We start from the raw sequence: 23,336 nt of genomic DNA on the forward strand, positions 1-23,336 counted from the left end.
GATGTTTATTTTTCGATATTTGCTGCAGCTCCACTCTCAGTCTGTGGTACAGTGTCCTTATAGTATCATGATGTGCAGCCAATCAGACTGCAGTCACCTGTGTATTACAGCACTGACCATTCACACTGTACACAGACACACTAACTGTACATGCATACAAATACAAATAGCTTTAAATCCATTAGTTAAAAAAGTCACAGTGATAATAAAGTGCTCACTTTGCCAATTTGTACTTTGGTTTTTAACTTCAAGTCCATACTTCTTTGTTTCATTTTATTTTTTACTTATTTGTATTTCTTTATTTCCGCATGCGTATGAACGCAGAATAAAGACCCCAAGATGGCCCGTGTGGCTCTAGAATCACTCTACCGCCTGCTGTGGGTCTACATGATCCGGATAAAGTGCGAGAGCAACACTGGAACACAGAGGTAACAGATATCTGATTCAACTTGTCAAGTTTTAAGCTTCAATATGTCGTCGTTAACTAGATTCTGATACCAAGTATAATTACAATTAGAATTGGTTATTATCTGTGTTTCTTAAAACTGATGTGGAAGTGATTGGTTATTGTTAAAAAGCCCAACATGTCATAATTTTAATGGGATATTTAACTCAACACTTCCTCCTCCCTCTCCTGTGTCTCCTCTCTCTCGTCCCTCTTTCCTCCGCCAGTCGCCTGACGTCCATCACCTCCACCCTGTTCCCCAAAGGGAGTCGTAGCGTTGTACCCAGAGACATGCCCCTTAATATCTTTGTCAAGATCATCCAGTTTATTGCACAGGTGTGTATGTATGACGCTTCCACACGCTCATGTACAAACTCATGTGAAGTCTTAGATGTAGGTTGGCACTCACACAAACACTATTAATCCACAATATTTAGTTGACACAGTTTCATAAACAGGTCAAAAGCTAAAGCAGTTATTTCAGTACCTACTCACACAATTGCTCTGATAATACAGGATTACCATTAGATTTTTTCACATTTAGCCAGAATCCATTATTAAAATTGAATACAATTCATCTAAGGGTTCCTCTTTAAGATCTTGAAAGTGCCTGCACTTATGGCTCTTCAAGGCACCAAAACTCTTGTCCTTTCCCATGTGTTCATTCTGTATGTAATCAGTCATATAATAGAAATGTCCCATCTGTGTGCTGCTGGTGACGTACAGTACGTGTACTAGCTGCCTCACACCACATTAACTCTGAAATCCTGTAACACCGGTATGTTTGTCCGCTGCTCAGGAGAGACTGGATTTCGCCATGAAGGAGATCATATTTGACCTGCTGAGTGTCGGGAAACCTGCCAAAGCCTTCAGTCTCAACCCAGAGGTAAAGAGGGCAGACACAGACACTCAATCATGTGCACACGCTCACACACAGATCACACAGTGTGTCCCCTGGCCACGATAGAAGGATGAGCCAGCACTTGTATTCTTCAGTCAGCGAAGAAGGTGAAGAACAATATGCTCTCTGTTGGAGCTCTGACATTTAAATGCACCATCGGAATGAATAAGCACCTTTTCAGCTCTAGTAAAGAGATGCACTTGGAGTTGACCGTATGCAATGTGATTAGATCTTATGAAGGCCAATAAATTTGAGTCAGCTTCAGTTAGTGCTGAGGATGACAAGTCTGAAGAAGAAAAAACTGGGACCAGATATCTGTAGACCTCTGCTTGAGGCTAGCAACTCAAGGCTACATTAGCTGCTACTAGCATAGCACAAGCAAATCTCCTACTGAGCTGATCTTTTATATAAATGTCCATTGGGAAGCCAACACTGTTATAGAGTGTGGTGGAGTGCTCTTCTAACACAGTAAAGACATTATAAGAGTGAGTATGTTTTGGATAATTCAGAAATATGTACAATTACAGTAAAACATTGAGATTACAAACCAGTAATTGTATAAATGGTGGTGTGCGTTTACTCAATTCCTTCCACAAATTTGCCATTGCTCTTGATAAACAGACTTCTGGCGTGTAGTAAGGATGCTTCATCTGTGTCCCAGCGTATGAACATAGGTCTGCGGGCATTCCTGGTGATAGCAGATGCTCTGCAACAGAAGGACGGAGAGCCTCCCATGCCCAACACGGGAGCCACACTGCCCTCTGGAAACTCTCTGAAGAAGAAGAAAACTTATCTCAGCAAGACGCTCACTGAAGAGGAAGCCAAACTAATAGGTCTGTTCGCTGTGTCTGTAGGCATCCAAGCCAGTGTAATTTAAAAGAAGTTGGTCTAACTCCATGTACTGTCTCTTTGTGTTCTCCACAGGCATGTCCTTGTACTACTCCCAGGTGCGAAAGGCTCTGGACAACATCCTGAGACACTTGGACAAAGAGGTGGGTCGTTGTATGATGCTCACCAGCGTCCAGATGCTCAACAAAGAACCAGAGGACATGATTACGTACGTAACTGTGACGCAGAAATATGAAACATTTTCAAGTAAAACTCTCAATTCTCTGTAAATTATTTGAAATTGTGCTATTTTTTTGTCTGACCTTTTGACATGTGATGAGTATGTTTTCCATGTATATACACTGTTAAAATAACGTGCCTGTTTTTTGGGTGAAGAAAGTTACAAATGCCATAAGTAAATGTTTCCGTCTCCAACAGTGGTGAAAGGAAGCCCAAAATCGACCTGTTCAGGACATGTGTGGCTGCCATTCCTCGTATCCTTCCTGATGCCATGTCCAAACCCGAACTCATTGACCTGCTGTCACGGTGAGTCAGAGACAGGACGACTTTAAGTCTGGCAGGCTAACATGTAATTTCTTACTAATTATATACAAACACATACCTATCCTGTTGAGTAATCACTGCTAATTTTATATCTTTACATGACGTTTGTGTTAGAGATATTGTACAGTTTCATGACTTAAATTGTTTTTTTTTTTTTAATCTCTTCAGTAAGATGTTTCTCATTCAACACATGTTGTCATCTATCCCTCAGACTTACTGTGCACATGGACGATGAGCTTCGTCTGATTTCCCAGAACTCCCTGCAGAGCCTGCTGCTTGATTTCTCAGACTGGAGGGAAGACGTCCTGTTCGGTTACACACATTTCCTTTTGCGCGAGGTAAACCTGAGCTTGACAGAAACCTCCCACTACCCAGACAGTAAAAGATTTTATCCTGCATTGCACTGAATGTCATGAGAATCTTTCAGAATCAGACAGTTGTAACATGTGCCTTAAATTGAGAGAGGTGAAATCGAGAACCAGCATAAAAAACCTCAAAGTATGTTGCTACAACAGCACTTTTCTCACTTTTCTTTTTCTGTGCATGAAAATTGTTCTAAAACAGAATCCATAAAACGTTGCTCCTAGTTATCTGCCTCCACTTTTTCAGTTGATGTTGCTTACCCTTGCAAAATTATCCTCCGTGCCACAGGAGGCCTGTCAGAAAACACAATCAGAGTGACTCAAAAGGCCTTATCCTCTCTGAATTAACAACATGTGCTACATATTTATGTTGGCAGCCCTTCTATAAAATTCTTCTATAACTGTTTCAGGTCCAGGACACCCATCAGGGTCTGCAGGATGCATCTGTGAAGCTCCTTCTCCAGCTGCTCACACAGTGGAGGCTAGCTCTGCAGCTCCAGGGGAAGATGCGAGGTGGTGTTGAGGTTAGTACAGCGTAGTTTAGTACACTTCAGCATACTTTGTCCCTCTTACAGCAGTAATGGTGTTTAAATTCTGTCTTTCAAAAAAACGAAACACAAAACCATAACTCAAAAACGCTGACTTACAGTCAGATTTGTTACTCTTCACTGACCTTTCCTCCCTCGCTCTCTTCCCTCTCCATCAGTCGAGCCCCAGACTGCCCGAGCGAAGCCCTCATTGCTCAGTGCTCCATGCAGTGGAGGGCCTGGCTCTGCTGCTCCTCTGCTCGTGTCAGATCAGCACAAGGAAGCTGGCAGTCGGTGTGTTGAGAGAAATACGCTGCCTCTTCACAGCTCTGGGCCATGCGGAGGTACAGTACAGGAAACTCCAATCTTCACCAAACAAACATAGCAGAGAACAATTCTGTCGCTTTTTAAACCTCTGTGTAGGTTTTAAGTGACTGGAAAAATAGATGAATATACAGTTGAAAGACAAATATCACTAACATGTACCAGGCCAAGGACAATAGCAGGATGGAAGAAGAACCATCTGACTGTAGCTGTGATAAGATATGCAGCGTATGCAGCCTGTGAATTCTCTCACATTGTATGACGCTGTCATAAAAATAGCTGATTCTATAAATGTCTTCCCCTCCAGGATGATGACAAACCCATGATAGAGGTCATGGACCAGCTGAGCCCCGCTGTCATGGACAGCTTTGTTCATGTGGCTGTCTCTGATTCGGTGAGTGTATTTTTGTTAAGAGTGTGATCGGTAACATGAGACCATCACATCAGATAAACTGCATCAATCACAATCTCTAAAATGACTTCTTCTGCTCTCAAACTCATTTCCTTCCCCTCCATCAGTCCACGTTGCCTCTCAGCCACCATGTTGACCTCCAGTGGCTGGTGGAGTGGACGGCTCGACTGGTGAGCAGTTCCTACGACGTGAAGAGCCCCAGCCACGTCTGGATCTTCGCCCAGTGCATGAAGGACCCGTGGGTGCTCTGTCTGCATATCTTCCTGCGGCAGGAGCACCTGCCCAAACACTGCCCCATTGCCCTGGGATACGCCTGGCCTTACGCCTTCACACGGCTCCAGCTGCTGCTCCCACTGGTTGACCCCAAGTACAAGACCACACTTTCATTATATTGTACTTTTTAGGCATTTAACTGCTACTTAAATAACCAAAATAAAAATGCATATAGCATACAACAAATGATCCATGTCTGCGAAACATTCAAATATCTGACTTTGTGCCTATTCTCTGTTTTTCTGTCTGCAGCAGTCCAGTGAATGCTAAGAAGACCAGCACAGCAGGCTCCAGTGACAACTACATCTCTCTGTGGCGTAACTACCTGATCCTGTGTCTAGGAGTGGCGAAGCCGAGCATCATGTCCCCCGGTCACCTCAGAGCGTCCACCCCAGAGATCACTGCCACTACGCCCGACGGCAGCGTCACCTACGACAACAAGGTGTGTGTTTGCGCTGCAGAATTAATCATTTCCGGGTCTTCACAAAATGCCTGCAGCTCACATGTTTTTATTGATTTGATGAGTCTCTATGGACTTGCAGATTAATTGTTTCAGCTCTAAGGGCATATCTTGTTGCTTCATGCAGTGATGAATGGGATTTTGATTGTGAAGAATAGCCTTTAGATAGACATTTTACAGTCACATTGACACCATCATCACTAATCATTTCCAAGAAAAAAGGACAAGAAAGTATTTAATATCTGACATTTTAAAGTGTAACATGGTGGAAAAACCTGGACTCATTAATAATGAGCTTAAACAGCTACAGTGTATATTGTTACCAGACTTTTGGAAATTAGTTTTAGGTTGTTAATGTTGCTTGATCCATCTTTGTGTATTTCTTGTCATCTCTCAGGTGATAGGCACTCCCTCAGTTGCCTGGCTATTAAAACAGCTCGTCCCACTGATGAGAGCTGAGAGTTTGGAGATCACCGAGTCTCTGGTGCTGGGGTTCGGATGCACAAATGCTCTGGTCTTCAGGTACAGACACATGCAGAAATGCGCAGCAACAGTACACACATAGCTCTCGTCATGCACATCAGACGTGGGTGAAGTCCAAAATATTCTTTTTACCCACTGAGACGACAAATAATTTGTTCGTCACAAAAACTAATGTCTTTAAAGCTCAGACGACTGAAAATGAATGATGTGCTGGAATTAGTCTTATCCCAGACATAAGAAATACATGGTTCATCAGTTTCTTCACACCCCCTTCTTCTGTTAGTTATTCAAATCAGTCTTCACATTCACTTCATAACTGAGACGCCTCTAAGACATTCAGAGAAGAAAGAACTGCATCACTGATGTCAAAGACAGGGACAGAAATGTATCACATTTTTTTCAAAGGACAGAGGCTCCACTGTGAAAGCGAGGTATTTCATTTTAAAGACACAATCTATTTTTAACCTGAAATGTTTTTCAAAGGGGCCGTCATTGTTATCAAAGAGATTAAGGTCTCTGCAGACAAATTTGTCTAACATTCCTGTGTTTGAGGATTAGTGGTTTTAGGCCACGTAGCATCTGAGTTACACAAGATAGATATCTGTTCCAAACCGCTGTGTTCCTTTAAATCACACCGTCCTCCGTCTACAAGGAAGGAAGATTTAGTCTCATTTAGCAGTGAAGCAATCAATTGATCCTGAGCCGCTCTGATCCTGTGTGTTTATAGGGAGCTCGTTGAAGAACTCCATCCACTTATGAAGGAAGCACTGGAGCGTAGACCTGAGGTAACACACACACACACACACGCATAGAGTGATGGGTGAAACACACCGACAGCACTGAAACAAGATTAGATTAATTTTATTGATCCCACACAGAAAACTGTAAAATACACTTGTGATGAAGTATAATGTTGGTCCAGGATTAGATTTACTTTACATGCATCAGTTCATAAGAGTGTTGAAGTATATATTTCATGAATTATCTAGTTTATGTTCATAGCTAGTCAGTCAATATTTTGCTATTTATGAAATGCATTATTTTTTTATACTGCTAATGTAAAGTTAAGTCACTTTTCATTCTAAAAGCTAATTAAAACTGTATAAACAAAACATCATATGTATAGTAATATATGTTGTTTAATACAGCTGCAGACATTGTTTGAGGCTTGAAGGCTCCCCGGTTCAGCTCTTAATTGAAAACCTTTGTGTGTTTTCAGAACAAGAAGCGCAGAGAGAGGAGGGATCTTCTCAGGCTCCAGCTTCTGAGGATCTTTGAACTGTTGGCTAACGCAGGAGTTATCAGTGACAGGTAGAACACACATTTAGTCTCCTGGGAGCCCTCGAGTTGCTTTTTGTTCTGATCTTTCCTCGTGCACGTGGGCTCATGCATCGTTCATGCTCTTTCCTGTCTCTCACTTGCTTCCTCCTGTAACTTCTGGCTAATGATGGCGCTCCCTGTCTAACATCAAAGATGATCTCTGTGATTACCAAAGTCAGTTGTCCTTCTCCTCCTCTGTAGCACCAACGGAGCACTGGAGCGTGATTCCCTGGCACTGGGCGCCTTATTCCTTGAGTATGTGGATCTAACCCGGATGCTTCTGGAGGCTGAGAATGAGAAGGAGCTGGATGTGCTTAAAGACATCAGAGCTCATTTCAGCGGCATGGTGGCTAATCTCATCCAGTGTGTTCCCGGTAAATCATTTGACTTTTTTATGATAATGTATGTCCTACATGCCCAGTCAGTAAAACGCTCATAGATTACAAATGTAAATTTAAACCTTTTTTGACCCCCTATGTCTCTCTCTCTCTCTCTCTCTGTCATCCTCACACTCACATCTACGCAGTCCACCACAGGCGCTTCCTCTTCCCTCAACAGTCTCTGAGACACCATCTCTTCATCCTCTTCAGTCAATGGGCCGGACCCTTCAGTGTCATGTTCACTCCCCTCGATCGTTACAGTGACCGCAACCACCAGATCACTCGCTACCAGTACTGTGCTCTAAAGGTAAGCAGTAACTGTTCTCCCAAACCCCGCTAACCTGTTTTTTTTCATTGTATTTGACAAACGCTATAGCATTATCTCAACCTTTGTCACCCAGGCCATGTCAGCAGTTCTGTGTTGCGGTCCAGTGTTTGACAATGTGGGTCTCTCTACTGACGGCTATCTCTACAAATGGCTTGACAATATCTTAGCCTGCCACGACATCCGGGTAGGTCCACTCCACAATCAGCTATTGCATTTAGTTTGTTGCACAGGAGCTTTTTATGTTATTTTTTACGAAAATATACTCTAGTGGTAAACATACATGTGGAGAAGTTTCAGCACTTTCAGCACCAAGAAGTTATTATTCAAATCTCTTGTACCATTGCTTGTTTTCCTGTAGGTTCACCGTCTTGGGTGTGAGGTGGTCATCCTGCTCTTAGAACTGAACCCAGACCAAATCAATCTGTTCAACTGGGCCGTGGACCGCTGCTTTACTGGATCTTACCAGCTGGCATCTGGCTGCTTCAAGGCCATCGCCACTGTCTGTGGCAACAGGTAGGGAACCATGCGTTTGTTCGATTTGATCTGAAGATCCACCAGCTCCAGGGAAACAAATTTACAGTTTCTAACCTCCCGGCAGACGAGTATAACTTCTCACAGTGTCACTTTATATTCATTGAGTTCATTTTCATTGTGACCAGTAACTGATGACCATTTCTGCTTGCTTTGCCAGGAATTACCCATGTGACCTCGTGACCTTGCTCAATCTGGTGTTGTTCAAGGCCTCAGACACCAGCAGGGAAATATATGAGATCTCCATGCAGCTGATGCAGGTACATGCAGCACACAGAGCAGAACAACACAGTTTCATTGTTATATATTTATTAATTTCACACAAAGAGGTAGAAAACAGAACAGGAGCATAAAGCAAAAACCTGTCAAAGCATTTTGACTGTAATGATAAATAATGTCTGCAGGTGCTGGAGTCTAAACTGTGCGCGTACTCAAAGCGGATGGTGGAGCAGAAGCCTTGTAATATTTTGTATGGAACTCACGGCCCCCTGCCTCCCCTGTACAGCGTCAATCTGTCTCAACTCTCCATCCAGCTGGCCAGCATGTACCCGGAGCTCACTCTGCCTCTTTTCTCAGGTACGTTTTTCAGGCTGAAGATACTGGAGCACTTCATTACAAAGTCCAATATATAAAACTACGCTCTCCAAGCTGATGTATCTCCCTACACTGTCATGTTTCAACAACAGAAACTACTTATCAGGTTGGCTGCCAAAATGCAGTTTTATTGTTCCATTATAATCCAATGTGCTGAATACATCTAGTGAACCCATTAAATACTGAAGTTATCTCCAAAAGGATCTTTTTGATCCCTCACACTGACAACTCCCAAGAGGTTTCCCTGAGACGGTTGTTGAATCCCAGTGTGTTCTCAGCTTCCTCCAGGCACTTGCAACATTAATTCCCCTGACATTTTCTTTGGCTGTGCAGAGGTGAGCCAGCGTTTCCCAACCACCCATCCCAACGGCAGACAGATCATGCTTTCCTACCTGCTACCCTGGCTTAGTAACATTGAGCTTGTGGACACGGGTCTCCTACCGCCCGCCTCAAGCCCCTGCACACCAGAGGAAGAACCTCACGGTCAAGGGCAGGGCATGTCCCCCAGTCTGAGAGGCAACGGCTGGGGCTCCTTGCAGGCGACCTCGCTGGTGCTCAACAACCTCATGTTCATGACTGCTAAGGTAGGGAGCCTTGTTTGTGAAATGACTCTCCCTTTTGCAATGAAATCGCCCACATTTAAACTGGATCTCTTTCTTAACATTGTCAGTATGGCGACGAGGTTCCTGGCCCAGAGATTGAGAATGCCTGGAACGCTTTAGTGTCCAACGAGAGGTGGAGCAACAACTTACGGATCACCCTGCAGTTCCTTATCAGCCTGTGTGGAGTCAGCAGTGACACCACACTGTTGCCTTATGTAAGCGCAATCTGTATGAACCGACACACCTCTTTGAAGTCTGACATTTTCTGATGATGATAAATAGCATAGCAAATATGTAGAGACCACATGAGCTGAATCAGTTCATACTGTGTATTCGTATCTCCTTAAGATCAAGAAGGTGGTGATCTACCTGTGTCGCAACAACACCATCCAGACAATGGAGGAGCTCCTGTTTGAGCTGCAGCAGACTGACCCGGTTAACCCCGTGGTCTTGCACTGCGACAACCCTCCCTTCTACCGCTTTGCTGCCAGCAATAAAGCCTCCACCTCACAGACAGGTGAGAGGAGAATTGCTGTCATATTCTGTGATGTCTACGATTTGACTGTACTGTATTTCTAAAGATTGTGTCTGAAATGTCTTATGTGTTAGGTACCACCTCCAGCAGTAACACTGTGGTGGCTGGTCAGGACAACCTGGCAGACACAGATGAGAACAAGCTGGTCAGAGAGAGTGAAGAGCGGTTAGTATTAATGCATATTTTTTACATACTTGGCAAAATATAGCTGAATGTGCTGTCAGATCGAGGCGCCCAACAGTCTCTCAGGAGGCTTGTGCAAGTGGATATGTTAAACACGTCAGCATCGTACCAGTTACGCAGCAATATTAATATCAGAAATTCAGACTTTTCAGTCACAGAATAGACCGTATATTTTGCAAGTCTGGAAACTCAAACACAAATTTCACTTTGAATGTCATGTGTCTCTCTCAGCAGGGCCAGGGCTCACAACAGACTGGAATCTCGCTACAGCAACAGCTCCGGAGGCTCCTACGAAGATGAAAAGAGTAAGTTGTCTTGGTTCTCATGAGAATGAATGTACAACCATGCTGGCCTTGTACAGTGTGTACTCACACCAACAGCTCGTGGGGATTCACAACTGTCTGTTATTTGGAAAGAGCTTCAGGACATGGATTCTTGCTGTCAGTCCACAGTGTTCGACATTGAAACCTCAGACCTTTATGCTAATTGTCAACTGTCCCCTCCACACAGACATAAATGCACAGAGTGGCAGAAGTTGTTTTTATTGTGCAAGGGAATAATTACCTGGATAAACACAGCTATACTGGTGTGGATGAAAGAAGTGTCTCATTCAATGCATTTAAATTTTTGTTGTTGATGTTGCAGTTGTTTGTGAATCATGTTATTTGGACACGAGCCCAGACCCACCACTGTCCCCTGTGACACAGATACAGATTTAACCTCAAGCACACTGATGGTACACGGCCTATCTTTAGCAGGCGACATCCAGGCGTGAGTCTGCTGCCGTAGTCCTCATGTGACTAAGCAGAACTGTAACCAGACATGGTTACAAGAGTGGATCCATTTTTAAAAAGCAGGATGTACTTTCACCAAACTACATCAGGGCTTCTCAAAGTCCAGACTGGCAGAGAACATTAGGGAATTCAGCAAATGCACGCAGTTCGAGAACACCTGCTTTATGCTAAACGATGGCAGTTGAAAATATTTTCCTTGTTGTTTTTCCATTTTGTTCTGACTGAACGAAGGACATATAACGTGATAATTAGTGTGCTTTAAAGCTGCTGGTATGATTTTTGTATGGTAATTAACTAAAAATGTAAGTAAAAATTGTTTCAGTTCTTTATGGGTGTACATTTCAAAACTGAGCATGTTTAGACACTTGAGAAAATAAAATACAATATTGTAGCACTGGTTAAGCGTAGTAGTAAATTACACTTTGTTATTGAAATAGCTGAACTGCGCTAAGCTAATGTTTGGAATTCCACATGTTTTGAATAGTTTGTGAGTGACCTGTCACATAAGCTGTTCGTCACTGCTTTGATTGACGTGGGAAAGCTTCTTGGGATCACACAGAGTGTGTGTGTTTCAAGCATATTTGTGCTAACTAAATCTTGAGATTGGTCTGTTTTTGTAGCCGACCCACTCCCACCATATGCTGGTTGGCTACTGGGCGTTCTGGAGACCAACCATCCTCAACCGTTACCAATGCCCGTTAACGGAGGCTGCTGGGCTCCTCTGGTTGACTACCTTCCAGAAACCATCACGCCTAGAGGACCACTGCACAGGTATGCACAAACAAACATGGACGCACACTGTACAGGCAACCTGCTGGGAAACATCCACAAAAATCACACACAGAAAACACACTCAGGGGTGGAGCAGTGATGTTTCTATCAGCAGCGAGTCAGCCAGTCAGTATTAGAGGGGATTTTGCTCATTTATCTTCTCTCGACACCTCAAAAATCATTACTTAAAGTGGGGCTTTATATTCATGCAGATGCAGTTTAGTAGCAAGAGAGGCCCCACAGTCCCAGCAGCAATATACACACAAAACCAGCTTCTATAACAAGACTGAATGATGATTTGGACTGACTGATATGCCTGCCTAAAAAACCTCCTGGAAATTACTTTTTTGTATAATCTGCATGTCAGTTGTCTCTAACACGTTCCTTAACTGGCTGATACAAATCTGCCTTAAGACTGAGGCATATTTAAGAGTTAAAGCTCGTGAGCTTTCCTGTATTGATTGAGCCATGGAAGGATCAAGTGCTGTTAATGTTTTGTGCACTCACTGGATTCATCTGTGTGTGTGTGTGTGTATGTGTGTTGGTTCTCAGGTGTAACATTGCAGTGATCTTTATGACTGAAATGGTCGTGGACCACAGCGTGAGGGAAGACTGGGCTTTACACCTGCCCCTGCTACTACATGCCCTCTTCTTGGGTAGGTGTTACACAACACACACACACACATGACTCAACTTTGGTCTATGGAGCTTTTAGCTGATCAATCTTGAAAAGAGAAGGAGGAAAGAAGAGTGTCATTTAAACAAAGGAAACTGTAAAAACACAGACTAAATATCACGCATAAAATACACAACCATGTGTTTTGGAAGTGCAAAATTCCAATGTGAAAAACTGGACGAGCTGGTTGGCCAATCATACGAGTTCTCCAGCCTCTCTGACTCTTATCTCCCAGAGGCAACATGAGATGAACCTGAAGGAACTAGAGCTAAAAAGATAAGATCAAAAATCATCAGTCACTGTGTGTCTACAGGGTGTTTTCACACCAACACATACACACAAAAATAGCTTTGCAGGTATTTTCTGTGACGTCCAATGAGCTCATAGCGTGACAGGTTTTATCTCCATCCCACACAGTCGTGGAGGGCACACCGTTCTCTTGTGTGACCACAGACACAGACGCATTCCCCAGAACCGTATTATCTAATGTGGAGACATACCTACTGTGTCAGCTGTGTATTATTACGCACTCTGCATATTCAGCATACTAACCCTTAACTTCAGGCCTTTCATTATAATCCGGTCTGTGTTAGTGTGCGCATGAAGTTGTCAAAGAATCCGTGTTGTATTATTTAATGAATGAATTGTTTATTTTCGTTATGTTTCTGGGTTGGTTTATTCAACACCATAACCATAATTTAATTTTACTGCAAGTGTATTGGGATAAATGTCATATTTATATTAAAGTACATACTGAGAAACAAGCGATACGAGCTCCCTGGTTGGGAGTTGCCATCGCAACTAATTATGTGTTATGCAAGTGTACGCAAGCAAGCAACATATTTCAATTCTCTTAATGTAAAAACAACAACAATTACCAAGGCGCTTCATTATTTTGCTGTGTTTTCCTCCTTCTTTGCATGTATCTGTACCAGCCTGTTGTAGTCTGTGTTCTACTTTCGTCTCACTGTACGTGTGCATTTCATTGGTCAGGTCTGGACCACTACAGACCAGAGGTCTATGAACACAGCAAACGTCTCCTTCTCCACCTCCTCATTGCCCTCTCCTGCAACAACAATTTCCAGGTCAGATTGGGATTGTAATATTCATTATCATTAAGCCATTTTAGGCTTTGAATTGACATGGCATTGCACACACTGGCAATGGAAAGTTACTCAGTGACATTGAGAGGGCTCTGGCGAAATTTCAATAGCCACTGAAGAGTCTTCCTTGTTGTGCTTCCAGGTAATAGCCTCAGTTCTGATGCTGACCAGAGAGATCAGTGACAACAAGACCCTCACCATTAAGTCCAGCTACCACACAGAGTACCAGCAGTCACGTACGTAGAAAACACACACAAGAGAACTGATGAAAACATGCTGAAAGAGCCCCAGGCCAATATATTGACATTTCATTCTGTATACTCTATTATAATGTTCCCTTAGATGCACCTGACTTCCTGCGGGAGTGGCAGACGTCTCCGGTGGTGGACTCAGGCCTCAGTTCCACCTCCAACTCTTCCTCTGCCAGTCTGGGTGGCGGCAGCACTGCAGGCAGTGTCGGAAATTTGCCCCTTGTGACACCTGACGACCTGGAGGACCTTGAAGATACACCCAATGAGACCGACGAGAAGACGAACAAACTCATCGAGTTCCTCTCCACCAGGTACGCACACCTGCAGTGGTGTTTTGTGCCATACTAGTGTGTGTTTGTGAAGTGTGTGCGTGTGTGAAAATCTCACTGTAGTGCGCACTGTGTGCACATGATTAAGTGCTTGAGTAACACATATGTGGTGCTACTGGTGGTGGGTATACAGTGCCTGGAGTACTGTGTTGTTGTTGCTCAGAGCGTTTGGGCCGCTGTGGGTGCACGAGGACATCACACCAAAGAACCCCAACTCCAAGAGCACGGAGCAGCTCTCCAACTTCCTACGCCACGTCATCTCCGTCTTCAAGGAGTCCAAGTCAGGTGAGAGAGCACTCGTGTTAATGGCAAACATCTTTCACTGAATGACAGAAATGTCAGGTTTCACTTGCTACCTCATGATTCATGTGGAGCATTTCTGAAAATCCATGTTCCACTTTCGGGTGATTTGTTTAAAGCCCTCTTCTGTGTTCTGCCATGAGGCAGTGCGCCAGACTTCAGAGTCCAACACAGTGGCACAAAATGCTTAAAAAAATGATTAACTCAAGGATAGAGACTGTCAATCTTCTCAACCATTATGTAATTTCTTAAAGGTAATAACCCATATCTCCAAACAAACCCGCATGTGGGTTTGTGTGTATCTTTATCTTCATACCCATCTGTTCATACAGACTTTCACCTGGAGCAGCAGCTGAGCGACGTGGCTTTACAGACGGCTCTGTGCAGCTCCTCACGTCACTATGCTGGGCGCTCCTTCCAGATCTTCAGAGCCCTCAAACAGCCAATCAACAACCACGCTGTCTCTGACCTGGTGTCACGCCTCGTCGAGGTGGTGGGAGAACATGGCGACGAGGTGCAGGTGAGTGGAACAAGTGATTGTCAGGTATATGAGAGAACTGTTACGGCACATAACACCCAGTTTACCTTATAAATGAGAATGCTGATGTGTGTAATTAAACAGCATTGTTGGAGCTTTGGGTCTAGAAAAGCCCTTTACAAATATAAGAAATCATGAACATACATGTGTTTTTCAGGGCTATGTGATGGAGGTGCTGCTGACACTGGAGTCAGTGGTGGTGAATCTAGCAGAATGTCTGAAAAACAGCGACCTTATGGCAGCTCTAACCAGGTAGGCCTCCGCTCTCTATGAGATGCTAAAACTCTCCTCATTTTCTTAGAGATTTGAAGAACAAGAACAGCATATTCAAATATGTTAATATTTACTGCACTGGATTCACAGGACGTCCTCACCAGATTTCGTGACTAGCGACAAACTGATGAACCGAAAGAGCACTGGTCAGTTGAACTTTCCTGGCCCTGGATTTGTCGGTCTGTCATCACAACGCCACCAGCGTTCCTACTCGGTCCCCAAGAAGTTTGGGGAGTGTGGCCACCAGCCCAATGATCCTCCTCGCAGTGCGACTCTGGACCGCATACAGGCAAGACAAGGAGATTCTTGTTTAGTGCGACACCTTTGCACTGCCGCAGAATTGTTGACCATCTGTCTAATTCAGTGTTATGTCTGATTTTCGATCTACAGGCCTGCAACAGTCACGGTCTCGCCCGGACAGGAAGAACCCCTGGGTCCTGCACATCGTCAACCAATCGTATCGATCCCAGTGTTCTCTCTGATCCGGCCCATGTTTCCCATCCTTCAACAATACTGGCCACAGTCTTCTGGGTGGCAGTGTCACTCATGGAGTCAGACTTTGAGTTTGAATATCAGATGTCACTTCGCCTTGTTCACAAATTGCTGTCAAAGGTAGATAAGATGAGACTTGTAGAGACAAAAGTTAGGTCTTAGTACCAGCTGGACCAAGTCATTTAACTATCTATCAGCACTGTGCGGAAGTACGAGCAGCTAATGACTCATGTTGTTATTTCCCAGGTGCCGTTGGACAGAGCAGAGAATCGCGAACGCCTCGAGAAGCTGCAGGCTCAGCTGAGGTGGAGTGGATTCTCTGGGATCCAGCAGCTTCTGTTGAAGGGTTTTACCTCCCAGGCCACTTCTGACCTCACCTTGCAGCTCTTCTGCCAGCTCACGCCTGTCTCTCGCGTGCCTGTTGTTGACAGCTCACAGTCCATAGGTAGGTATTCTCATCCTGTATCATTTTATGAGCTCAGTCAATGGCAAAGTCTGCCACTTTTATTTACACTGGGTGCTGTTGGAAGTTCAACCTCGTCTCTCTGGGCAGGTTTCCCTCTGAATGTGCTGTGTCTGCTGCCTCACCTGGTGCAACACTTTGGCCATCCGACTCAGTTTTGTAAGGAGAGCGCTGAGAGGATCGCACAGGTACCGTGCAGTTCTTCACTTGAGCCGAGTTTACTTTAGTTTCCTTTAGGTTAGCTCAGGTTTTATTATGTGTTAAAGCTAATTTATCTGAAGAAAAGACATGGGAAATAAACATGCACACAAAAGATAAGTTTAATACTTGCAGGAAAGATGAAAAGCAATGAAAGCTGCCACTTCCTTCTCTCATGCTCTCTCAGGTGTGTTTGGAGGAAAAGCACACAAAGCTGTCCCATTTGGCCCACGTGATGACGCTCTATAAGACTCGCTCCTACACAAGGGACCCTTTCTCGTGGGTCAGCGTGGTTTGTCGCTACCTCCATGAGGCTTTCTCTGACATCACACTCAACATGGTCACCTATATGGCTGAGGTAAGTGCTGATAATTATGCAGTGCATACCTTATTTCTAGGCAGACATGGTTGGCTTTCTCTCAGTGTGGTTACATACTGCACTCATTAGGCAATGACTCATTATTCATATTTTCAGTAATCTGCCAGTCTGTAGAGGATAATCCACTCACCTACAGTGCAGTGTTATGTTGCCCATACACCCACTGACATTGCTCCTGAGCAAGATAATTATTGTGGTTCAATGTTTTGTCACTCACTGAATATCTCTCCGTCTCCCAGCTGCTGGATAAAGGCCTTCCCAGCATGCAGCAGTCTCTCCTCCAGATCATCTACTGTCTGCTCAGCCACATGGACCTGACTGCTGTACAAGTCAAACAGTTCAACGCTGATGTGACAAAGACCATTGAGAAGTTTGTCCAGGTAACTGTCTGCTTCTTCCACTACTACTTTGTGTTACTGTGCCATAGAGAGTGCTGTCTCTCTTACAGTGTATGCTGTGTTTGTGACTCTGTAGACCATACACTGGAAGGATGCCTTAAACATCTTAAAACTGGTGGTATCACGCTCTGCCAGCCTGGTTCATCCGGTGTACGGCCACTCGCAGGGTGACCTGTCCAACCTCGAGGTCAGCAGGGTGTGGGACGGTTCAGCCAAGGCTCTGCCTGGAAAAACACTGGACTTCACCTTTGACATCTCTGAGGTGAGGAAGAAACTCCATTAACTGGACGTTGAAAGAGCCCTTACACTTACAGTAGGCAGTGTTTTTCACGACGTGTCATAAATGCCTGTGATATTCACACTTTTTCATGAGGGGCTGTGCTTTCCTCACAGACTCCAGTGATTGGGCGTCGGTTCGATGAGCTCCAGGGTTCAGGTGGTAGAGAGGGGAAGGCCAGAGCCATGGCTGTAACCCGCAGTACTTCCTCCACCTCCTCTGGATCCAACTCCAACACCATCCTGGTGCCTGTCAGCTGGAGGCGACCCCAATCCTCTCAGGTAGAGTCAGAAGCTCCCACTGAGGTATCAGCGTAGGACAATTTTAGGCAAAGTTTACATGCATTTCTTCACGTAGCTCTAACTGGAAGTCTCTGCCGTGTCATACTCCTGTCTTTTGCTGTCTTTCTGGTACACACAGAAAAGAACCAGAGAGAAGCTGGTGAACGTTTTGTCTCTTTGTGGACAAGAAGTTGGACTCACCAAGAACCCATCTGTAAGCTACCACCCGTCTCTTGTTTACAACACTCTCCCTGTGCTGTCTGCTTGTTTACAGTCTACAAAAACCTAAAAAAGGGCAGAAGTCACTTTTGCTTGAGGCAAATTGTCTTGATTGTACTTTTTAAAAGCCAAGCTCTTGAAATTATTGACCCTGGCAAGGTCCTCCAGTCTTTCCAGATATGTATGCAGAATAATGCCTCTTATCGTGAACTTCACGTGCCGTCTGTGATGAGTGTAAATACCTCTGTTGTTCATTCTCGTCAGGTGATCTTCTCATCGTGTGGCGACCTGGACATGATGGAGGTGCGGGAGAGTGGCGTGTCATCAGAGGAGGGCGGAACCAGAGAGGACACGCTCGACGACACGGCCAGCGAGCAGCAGTTCAGGGTTTTCCGAGACTTTGACTTCCTCGACGTGGAGCTGGAGGACGGAGAGGTGAGATTCATATTTCACTGTATTTTGCCCACAGTAACTTATGTCACTTAATTTAAAGTGTAGATAGTAAAGTATCTGTCTCTTTCTTTCCCTTTTACCTTTAATGCGTGTTTCATTCATTTCTTTCTTTAACATCAATATATTTGAAATGTATTTCTCTGTCCCTCGTCCTTGTCCCTCTGTCTGTCTAACTCTGTGTCTCTCTCTCTTCCCCTCGCTGCCTAGGAGCTCCAGGTAAGGTCTCTCTCACTGACCACTTACATTAGCTTCTATCAGCGCTGTGGTGTTGCTGGCGCCTTTGTTTCCCTCTGAACAAACAAAGGATGATTGTGCTTCATGTTGCTCTCACAGCTTGGTTGCAGAACTACATTTCTGACAATACTGCTATTTGTCATAACGGAGATAAATGAGTCTTAATGGGATAGACTGAATGCAAACGGCCTTTCCAGCATATTCTCATGCCATGAATAACGATCGTTTTGCATCTTGTGCTTGTCATCAGACGCTCTCAGACTATTCATTATCTTGAAGGTTAACATGAAAACGTTGGTCTCACAGCATTGAAAGTCACTGCTACCATTGCCTCTGCCCTTCTCTTCCAATGTCTATGTGTGTGTGTTTCATTTAGGGCGAGACCGTCGATAACTTTAATTGGGGCGTGCGTCGACGATCTCTGGACAGCACAGAGCTGGGCGACCTGTTGGAGGAGAGCCAGCACTCGGGCAGCACCCCCAGTCTGGGTCACGAGGACCCCCACGATTCAGACGAGTCCTCAGAGGAAGAGGAGTCTTCGACGAGCCAGAGCCTCTCTCACTCTCAGCTCGTGCGTAGTGGCGACTGTTGGATCAATACAACATTAACATCCACTGAAGCCTGAAAAGCCTTGTTGTCTGTTGTTGTAATGACCCAATTTGACAGGATAAATCAATCGAAATTATAGATATTCCTGGTCTGTCTTCCTGTTCCAGACTAACCCTTCTCCATCAGAGGAAACCAACCACACCGATTCTCTGTCTACTTCTTACGACACATCTGCCGACCCACAATCCCTCAATGCCACCACACCGGGCCAGGGAGTGCTCCATGATGATCACCCAGGATTGCACGTGAGGAGTAAAACACATAAACATACACATGCATTTGTAAATACATTTGTTATTCTCAGTAAAATCTAATATCTTTGTCTCTTCAGGGGAGGGTGTGCGGCGACGATGAAGACACTCAGGCCCAGGACGATGACCTGTCACTGAGCGCCCACGAGCTCCCTCACGGCTCGGACTGCGGCGAGAGCTTCACCCTGGAGCTGCCGGGGCAGCCTCAGGATCAGCCCCGCAATCTGGACCACAGCCTCAACCCAGACTACTGCCAACCACCGCTGGACTTTCTAGACCCCAACTGTCTGCCCAGGTGAATGTGACAGACAGGAGTAAACAGCAGACCAGGAAACAAAACGGAGTATTGCTTCACTGGAGTATTTTATCAGATGGCAGATTGACTGACAGTGGGACTAAAGCTCGGCTAAACTGCAGTCTGAGTGCTGATTTTAGCAACCGTAATGTTTGTGTATACAACATTGGGAGAGACTGATTGTAAGCTGTCATTCAATCAAGTGTGCTGTAAATACTAAAAGATGTTAAAGTTGATAATGCTTCATGAAAATATACTTTAAACCTTGTATAAGTAACTGAATCACTCCTTAGAAACACTGCTATACATGCTAGTTAGAGTCAGCGTGTGACTGTTGATTTTCTTTTTGCTTGGTATTTTCTGTCCCCTGTAGCCTGTGTATTACGTTCACTTAGTTTTGTTTCCAAATACCACTTGAACCACATCTAAATGGCACAAAGGCACTCACATTATCCAGCTCATATAATCTCATGAGGTCGCTGAGACTCTTCATTTTAATATAGAACTTTTTTTTTTTTTTTTGTTCGGGGAAGGTATCAAACTCTCTTTTTTTCTCTGTACCCTCATTTCTTCCCCATTTTCATGGCGACAGCTTACGTGATGATGTAGATGACTTGGAAGACCTTGGTTTTCCTCCTCCCCCCTCTCCATTTTTCTCTGCCATCTTGGCAGCCTTCCAGCCCACAGTGTGTGACGATGCCGAGGAGGCGTGGCGCTGCCACATCAACCAGCTTGTGACCGACTCGGATGGGTCCTGTGCCGTCCACACTTTTCAAGTCTTCTCATCTCTCTTTAAGGTAAATCACGCGAAGGAGTAGTTGACATTAGTCATAATATTCTGTCTCTGTTTATGGCTATGATGCTCTTTTTCCACTTCAAGCAAACTCTCACATCCCATAGAATTTATAAGCATCTATGTGTGGCAGCACAATATTTCCTCTTTCTTTCCCAGAACATCCAGGGTAAATTCTGCCTCCTGACAACTGACGTCGCCACTTACCTTGGAGAGGGTTTAAGGGGCATCGGATCAAAGTTCCTTAGGTCCTCTCAGATGCTAACCACATGCTCAGATTGTCCCACAATCTACATTGATGCTGACACGGTGAGCATTGCCGGCAAATGGTTGGGTGAGGCAGGTGGGATGAGGAAGGTGAGTCATTTTTCACCACCTCCTCTCTTCTTGTTGCTCTTTCCAGATCATGTCCTATGGTCTGCTTGAAAAGATGAAGTTCAGTGCGCTGGAGCTGCAGGAGTATCTGGATACCTACAACACCAGAGAGGAGGCCGCTGTATCGGTAAACTTTACAGCTTATTGATAAATCTGTTTTTGTTTTTCATGTAAATGTGTGACCGCCGCTTTTCCACCATCCCCCCTCACTCTTACATTCCACCTTACATTTTTCCTTCAGTGGCTGAGGAACTGTAAGGACACATTTCCACGGTGCCCCGGTGACAGTGTGGTCACATGCCAGCCCGGAGACTCAGAGGAGAAGGTACTGTTCAAAGTTATTCACTGTTACGTGCAGATATCTGGAGTTTACAGGCTAACACACTCAGCAGGGTGACTTCTTCATCTGTGCTTTGCATTTATGATCTCTTTGCTCGTGTGTGATTCTGTCACACTGAAATGTTTGCTCTCTTTGCATGTTCGCTGTGCGTTATCTGCACTTCTGTTCAGAACGTTTGGAATGGAATGTTACATTAATGTTTTTCTTCTGTTCCTCCAATAATGAAAAACAAAAGCAGCATATAAATCAGACACCAAATTTATTCTTTACATTTCAAATCTCTTTGGCCCCAAAATATAATTAGTCAATGATTAAATATTCCAATTAGTTGAAGTCCCCACGGTGTTGCATGACTGCTGAATACAGTCGTATTCTTTTTCCCCTTTGATTTTGAATTTGTTTTCCAGTCCAACAAACTGTACGATCATTACTGAACTACAAAGCTGCTCTAAATATTTCAGGAACCTGTTTTTCTTTGGGTCTCTGCAGTCTACTCAGTGGTTAGATGGAACAGGTTTGAACTGTGATTAGCTTGTATGTTCAGTTCTGTGTCTGTTTTGAAGTTTTAAGAAGAGCTTTGTTAAAGCAACACGCCTGTTAACACCAGCCTGTTATAGGCATTGCTATGCACTTCACACTGAAGCAGGAACCTGAATGAAAGATCATTCTTCTCAGCCGTGTTACTGTACCAAATCAAGCTTTCGTGGCATTCGATTCCAAACTTTTGAACGGTTGTGTACAAAGGGCTAAATAAGATTTAAAGTTGCTGGGTTTTATACACTGTTGACTAATTCTCGGTAGCTTGACTGTGAATAGCCGTGGTTTATACTGTGCAGTGCATGTGTTTGATTGACGCTTTGTCTTCCTCTCACCTCACTCTGCTGCCTTAACATGCTCTCTCGCTGTGTAGCAAATGGAGTCTCTTGCAGTAAGTTCTCTTTCTTCACTTCACTGCCTTAGATTCTTCTTAAATAAACTGCTTAATTTACTTTGCACAGGACAATCAGCTAGCTGTTATTGTGTGTTTGTATTCCTTTGCATGTGTGTGGTGTGTACTTCTGAGAATGTGTGACCTTGTTGTTGAGTCTGTGTTTTCTCTGCTGCTGGTGAATTTGACCCGCTTTCTTTTTTAATGCCTTCTAGCAACTGGAGCTTTGTCAGAGGCTCTACAAGCTGCATTTCCAGCTTCTCCTACTCTTCCAGTCCTACTGCTCGCTCATTGGTCAAGTTCATGCCATCAGCTCTGTGCCTGAGGTGAGCCACAGTTCACAAAGACGTCATTTACAGTCTTAACACACCGAGTTACTTCACCGATTCTCCTGTGACTAAGATTCACTATACAGGTAATCTGTTGTCAGAATCAAAGAGGTTCAGTATTCGTGCTGGGGATGTTTTTCTGCTCGACTGTTGGATGTGAAAAGATTCATTTTCAAACATAAGATAAATAGACATTTTTTGATCCTTAAGATTAGGTTATTAAAAATATGTGAACCAACTGAGTGGGACAAGAAATAAACTGGAAGTATTATATTAAAATAACAAACTTAATTATACAACAATATATGGGGTGCTCAATTGATGGGGTGCTAAGAGCAACACTAAATGAAACACATCAAAGTCATTCACAGTCCCAGTCCGCTCGCTGCAGGTAGCTTCGCTCAGCGTGCTGCTCCTGTTACCACACCAGATGACCGCATGAACCTGCGTACAGCTAAATTCAATTTCGCCTCATTAGCAGCATGGTCAGCATGCTACAGACTGTGTGCCAGATTTCACAGAGGAGACAAAGCCCAGAATAAGACCAGCAGCCCCATTCCACACTGCTGGCTCTTAAAGTGAATCTTGAATATTGAACCAAATGAGATAAACTTTCCTTCTGTGATGACTGAAAACTCTCACACACACACACACTCACTCAACCACCATCTGTTGCCTTCCCACCATGTAGCTGCTGAACATGTCTCGAGAGCTCACTGATCTGAAGACCAGCCTGCAGGCAGCAGAGGCGGCCGTGGCCAGCGACCTGGAACACAAACACTTGGCCCACACTCACGCACACGCCACCCAGGTGGCAGCCATGGTTGTGCCCAGCTTCCCCACCTCAGAGGCAGCTGTGCAGGCCGTACTGGAGTGCCTTAAGAACCACGAGTTCACCAAAGCTGTGCGCTACATCCAGGAGTGCAGGTGAGTAA

General features: G+C 44.5%; 1 protein-coding gene across 3 annotated transcripts in view; it reads left to right on the forward strand.

Moving 5' to 3' along the window:
* Positions 1-23,336, forward strand: part of fryb (furry homolog b (Drosophila)) — a 48,221-nt gene that overhangs the window by 21,803 nt on the left and 3,082 nt on the right. Inside the window, exons 12-66 of one of the 3 annotated variants that reach the window (XM_076749906.1) lie at positions 325-428; positions 673-781; positions 1,245-1,331; positions 2,008-2,179; positions 2,271-2,403; positions 2,613-2,720; positions 2,950-3,076; positions 3,511-3,624; positions 3,807-3,971; positions 4,259-4,345; positions 4,471-4,730; positions 4,889-5,078; positions 5,494-5,618; positions 6,307-6,364; positions 6,799-6,890; positions 7,101-7,273; positions 7,426-7,586; positions 7,681-7,791; positions 7,966-8,120; positions 8,299-8,398; positions 8,543-8,714; positions 9,066-9,316; positions 9,403-9,549; positions 9,683-9,851; positions 9,944-10,034; positions 10,284-10,357; positions 11,467-11,617; positions 12,170-12,273; positions 13,287-13,378; positions 13,539-13,632; positions 13,739-13,958; positions 14,140-14,261; positions 14,609-14,796; positions 14,972-15,066; positions 15,178-15,376; positions 15,478-15,699; positions 15,826-16,024; positions 16,133-16,230; positions 16,428-16,598; positions 16,859-16,999; positions 17,094-17,279; positions 17,411-17,575; positions 17,715-17,789; positions 18,059-18,229; positions 18,455-18,463; positions 18,858-19,052; positions 19,198-19,335; positions 19,422-19,636; positions 20,229-20,433; positions 20,589-20,738; positions 20,833-20,931; positions 21,046-21,129; positions 22,055-22,072; positions 22,288-22,398; positions 23,093-23,328. In XM_076749906.1, the coding sequence (XP_076606021.1) occupies positions 325-428; positions 673-781; positions 1,245-1,331; positions 2,008-2,179; positions 2,271-2,403; positions 2,613-2,720; positions 2,950-3,076; positions 3,511-3,624; positions 3,807-3,971; positions 4,259-4,345; positions 4,471-4,730; positions 4,889-5,078; positions 5,494-5,618; positions 6,307-6,364; positions 6,799-6,890; positions 7,101-7,273; positions 7,426-7,586; positions 7,681-7,791; positions 7,966-8,120; positions 8,299-8,398; positions 8,543-8,714; positions 9,066-9,316; positions 9,403-9,549; positions 9,683-9,851; positions 9,944-10,034; positions 10,284-10,357; positions 11,467-11,617; positions 12,170-12,273; positions 13,287-13,378; positions 13,539-13,632; positions 13,739-13,958; positions 14,140-14,261; positions 14,609-14,796; positions 14,972-15,066; positions 15,178-15,376; positions 15,478-15,699; positions 15,826-16,024; positions 16,133-16,230; positions 16,428-16,598; positions 16,859-16,999; positions 17,094-17,279; positions 17,411-17,575; positions 17,715-17,789; positions 18,059-18,229; positions 18,455-18,463; positions 18,858-19,052; positions 19,198-19,335; positions 19,422-19,636; positions 20,229-20,433; positions 20,589-20,738; positions 20,833-20,931; positions 21,046-21,129; positions 22,055-22,072; positions 22,288-22,398; positions 23,093-23,328 (7,688 nt within the window). Of the gene's footprint in view, positions 1-324; positions 429-672; positions 782-1,244; positions 1,332-2,007; positions 2,180-2,270; positions 2,404-2,612; positions 2,721-2,949; positions 3,077-3,510; positions 3,625-3,806; positions 3,972-4,258; positions 4,346-4,470; positions 4,731-4,888; positions 5,079-5,493; positions 5,619-6,306; positions 6,365-6,798; positions 6,891-7,100; positions 7,274-7,425; positions 7,587-7,680; positions 7,792-7,965; positions 8,121-8,298; positions 8,399-8,542; positions 8,715-9,065; positions 9,317-9,402; positions 9,550-9,682; positions 9,852-9,943; positions 10,035-10,283; positions 10,358-11,466; positions 11,618-12,169; positions 12,274-13,286; positions 13,379-13,538; positions 13,633-13,738; positions 13,959-14,109; positions 14,262-14,608; positions 14,797-14,971; positions 15,067-15,177; positions 15,377-15,477; positions 15,700-15,825; positions 16,025-16,132; positions 16,231-16,427; positions 16,599-16,858; positions 17,000-17,093; positions 17,280-17,410; positions 17,576-17,714; positions 17,790-18,058; positions 18,230-18,454; positions 18,464-18,857; positions 19,053-19,197; positions 19,336-19,421; positions 19,637-20,228; positions 20,434-20,588; positions 20,739-20,832; positions 20,932-21,045; positions 21,130-22,054; positions 22,073-22,287; positions 22,399-23,092; positions 23,329-23,336 lie in introns of all 3 variants that reach the window. The other 2 variants (XM_076749905.1, XM_076749907.1) reach the window with 2 other exon arrangements.

Source organism: Chaetodon auriga, chromosome 15 (genome assembly GCF_051107435.1).
Source record: "Chaetodon auriga isolate fChaAug3 chromosome 15, fChaAug3.hap1, whole genome shotgun sequence".
Classification (NCBI taxonomy): domain Eukaryota; kingdom Metazoa; phylum Chordata; class Actinopteri; order Chaetodontiformes; family Chaetodontidae; genus Chaetodon; species Chaetodon auriga.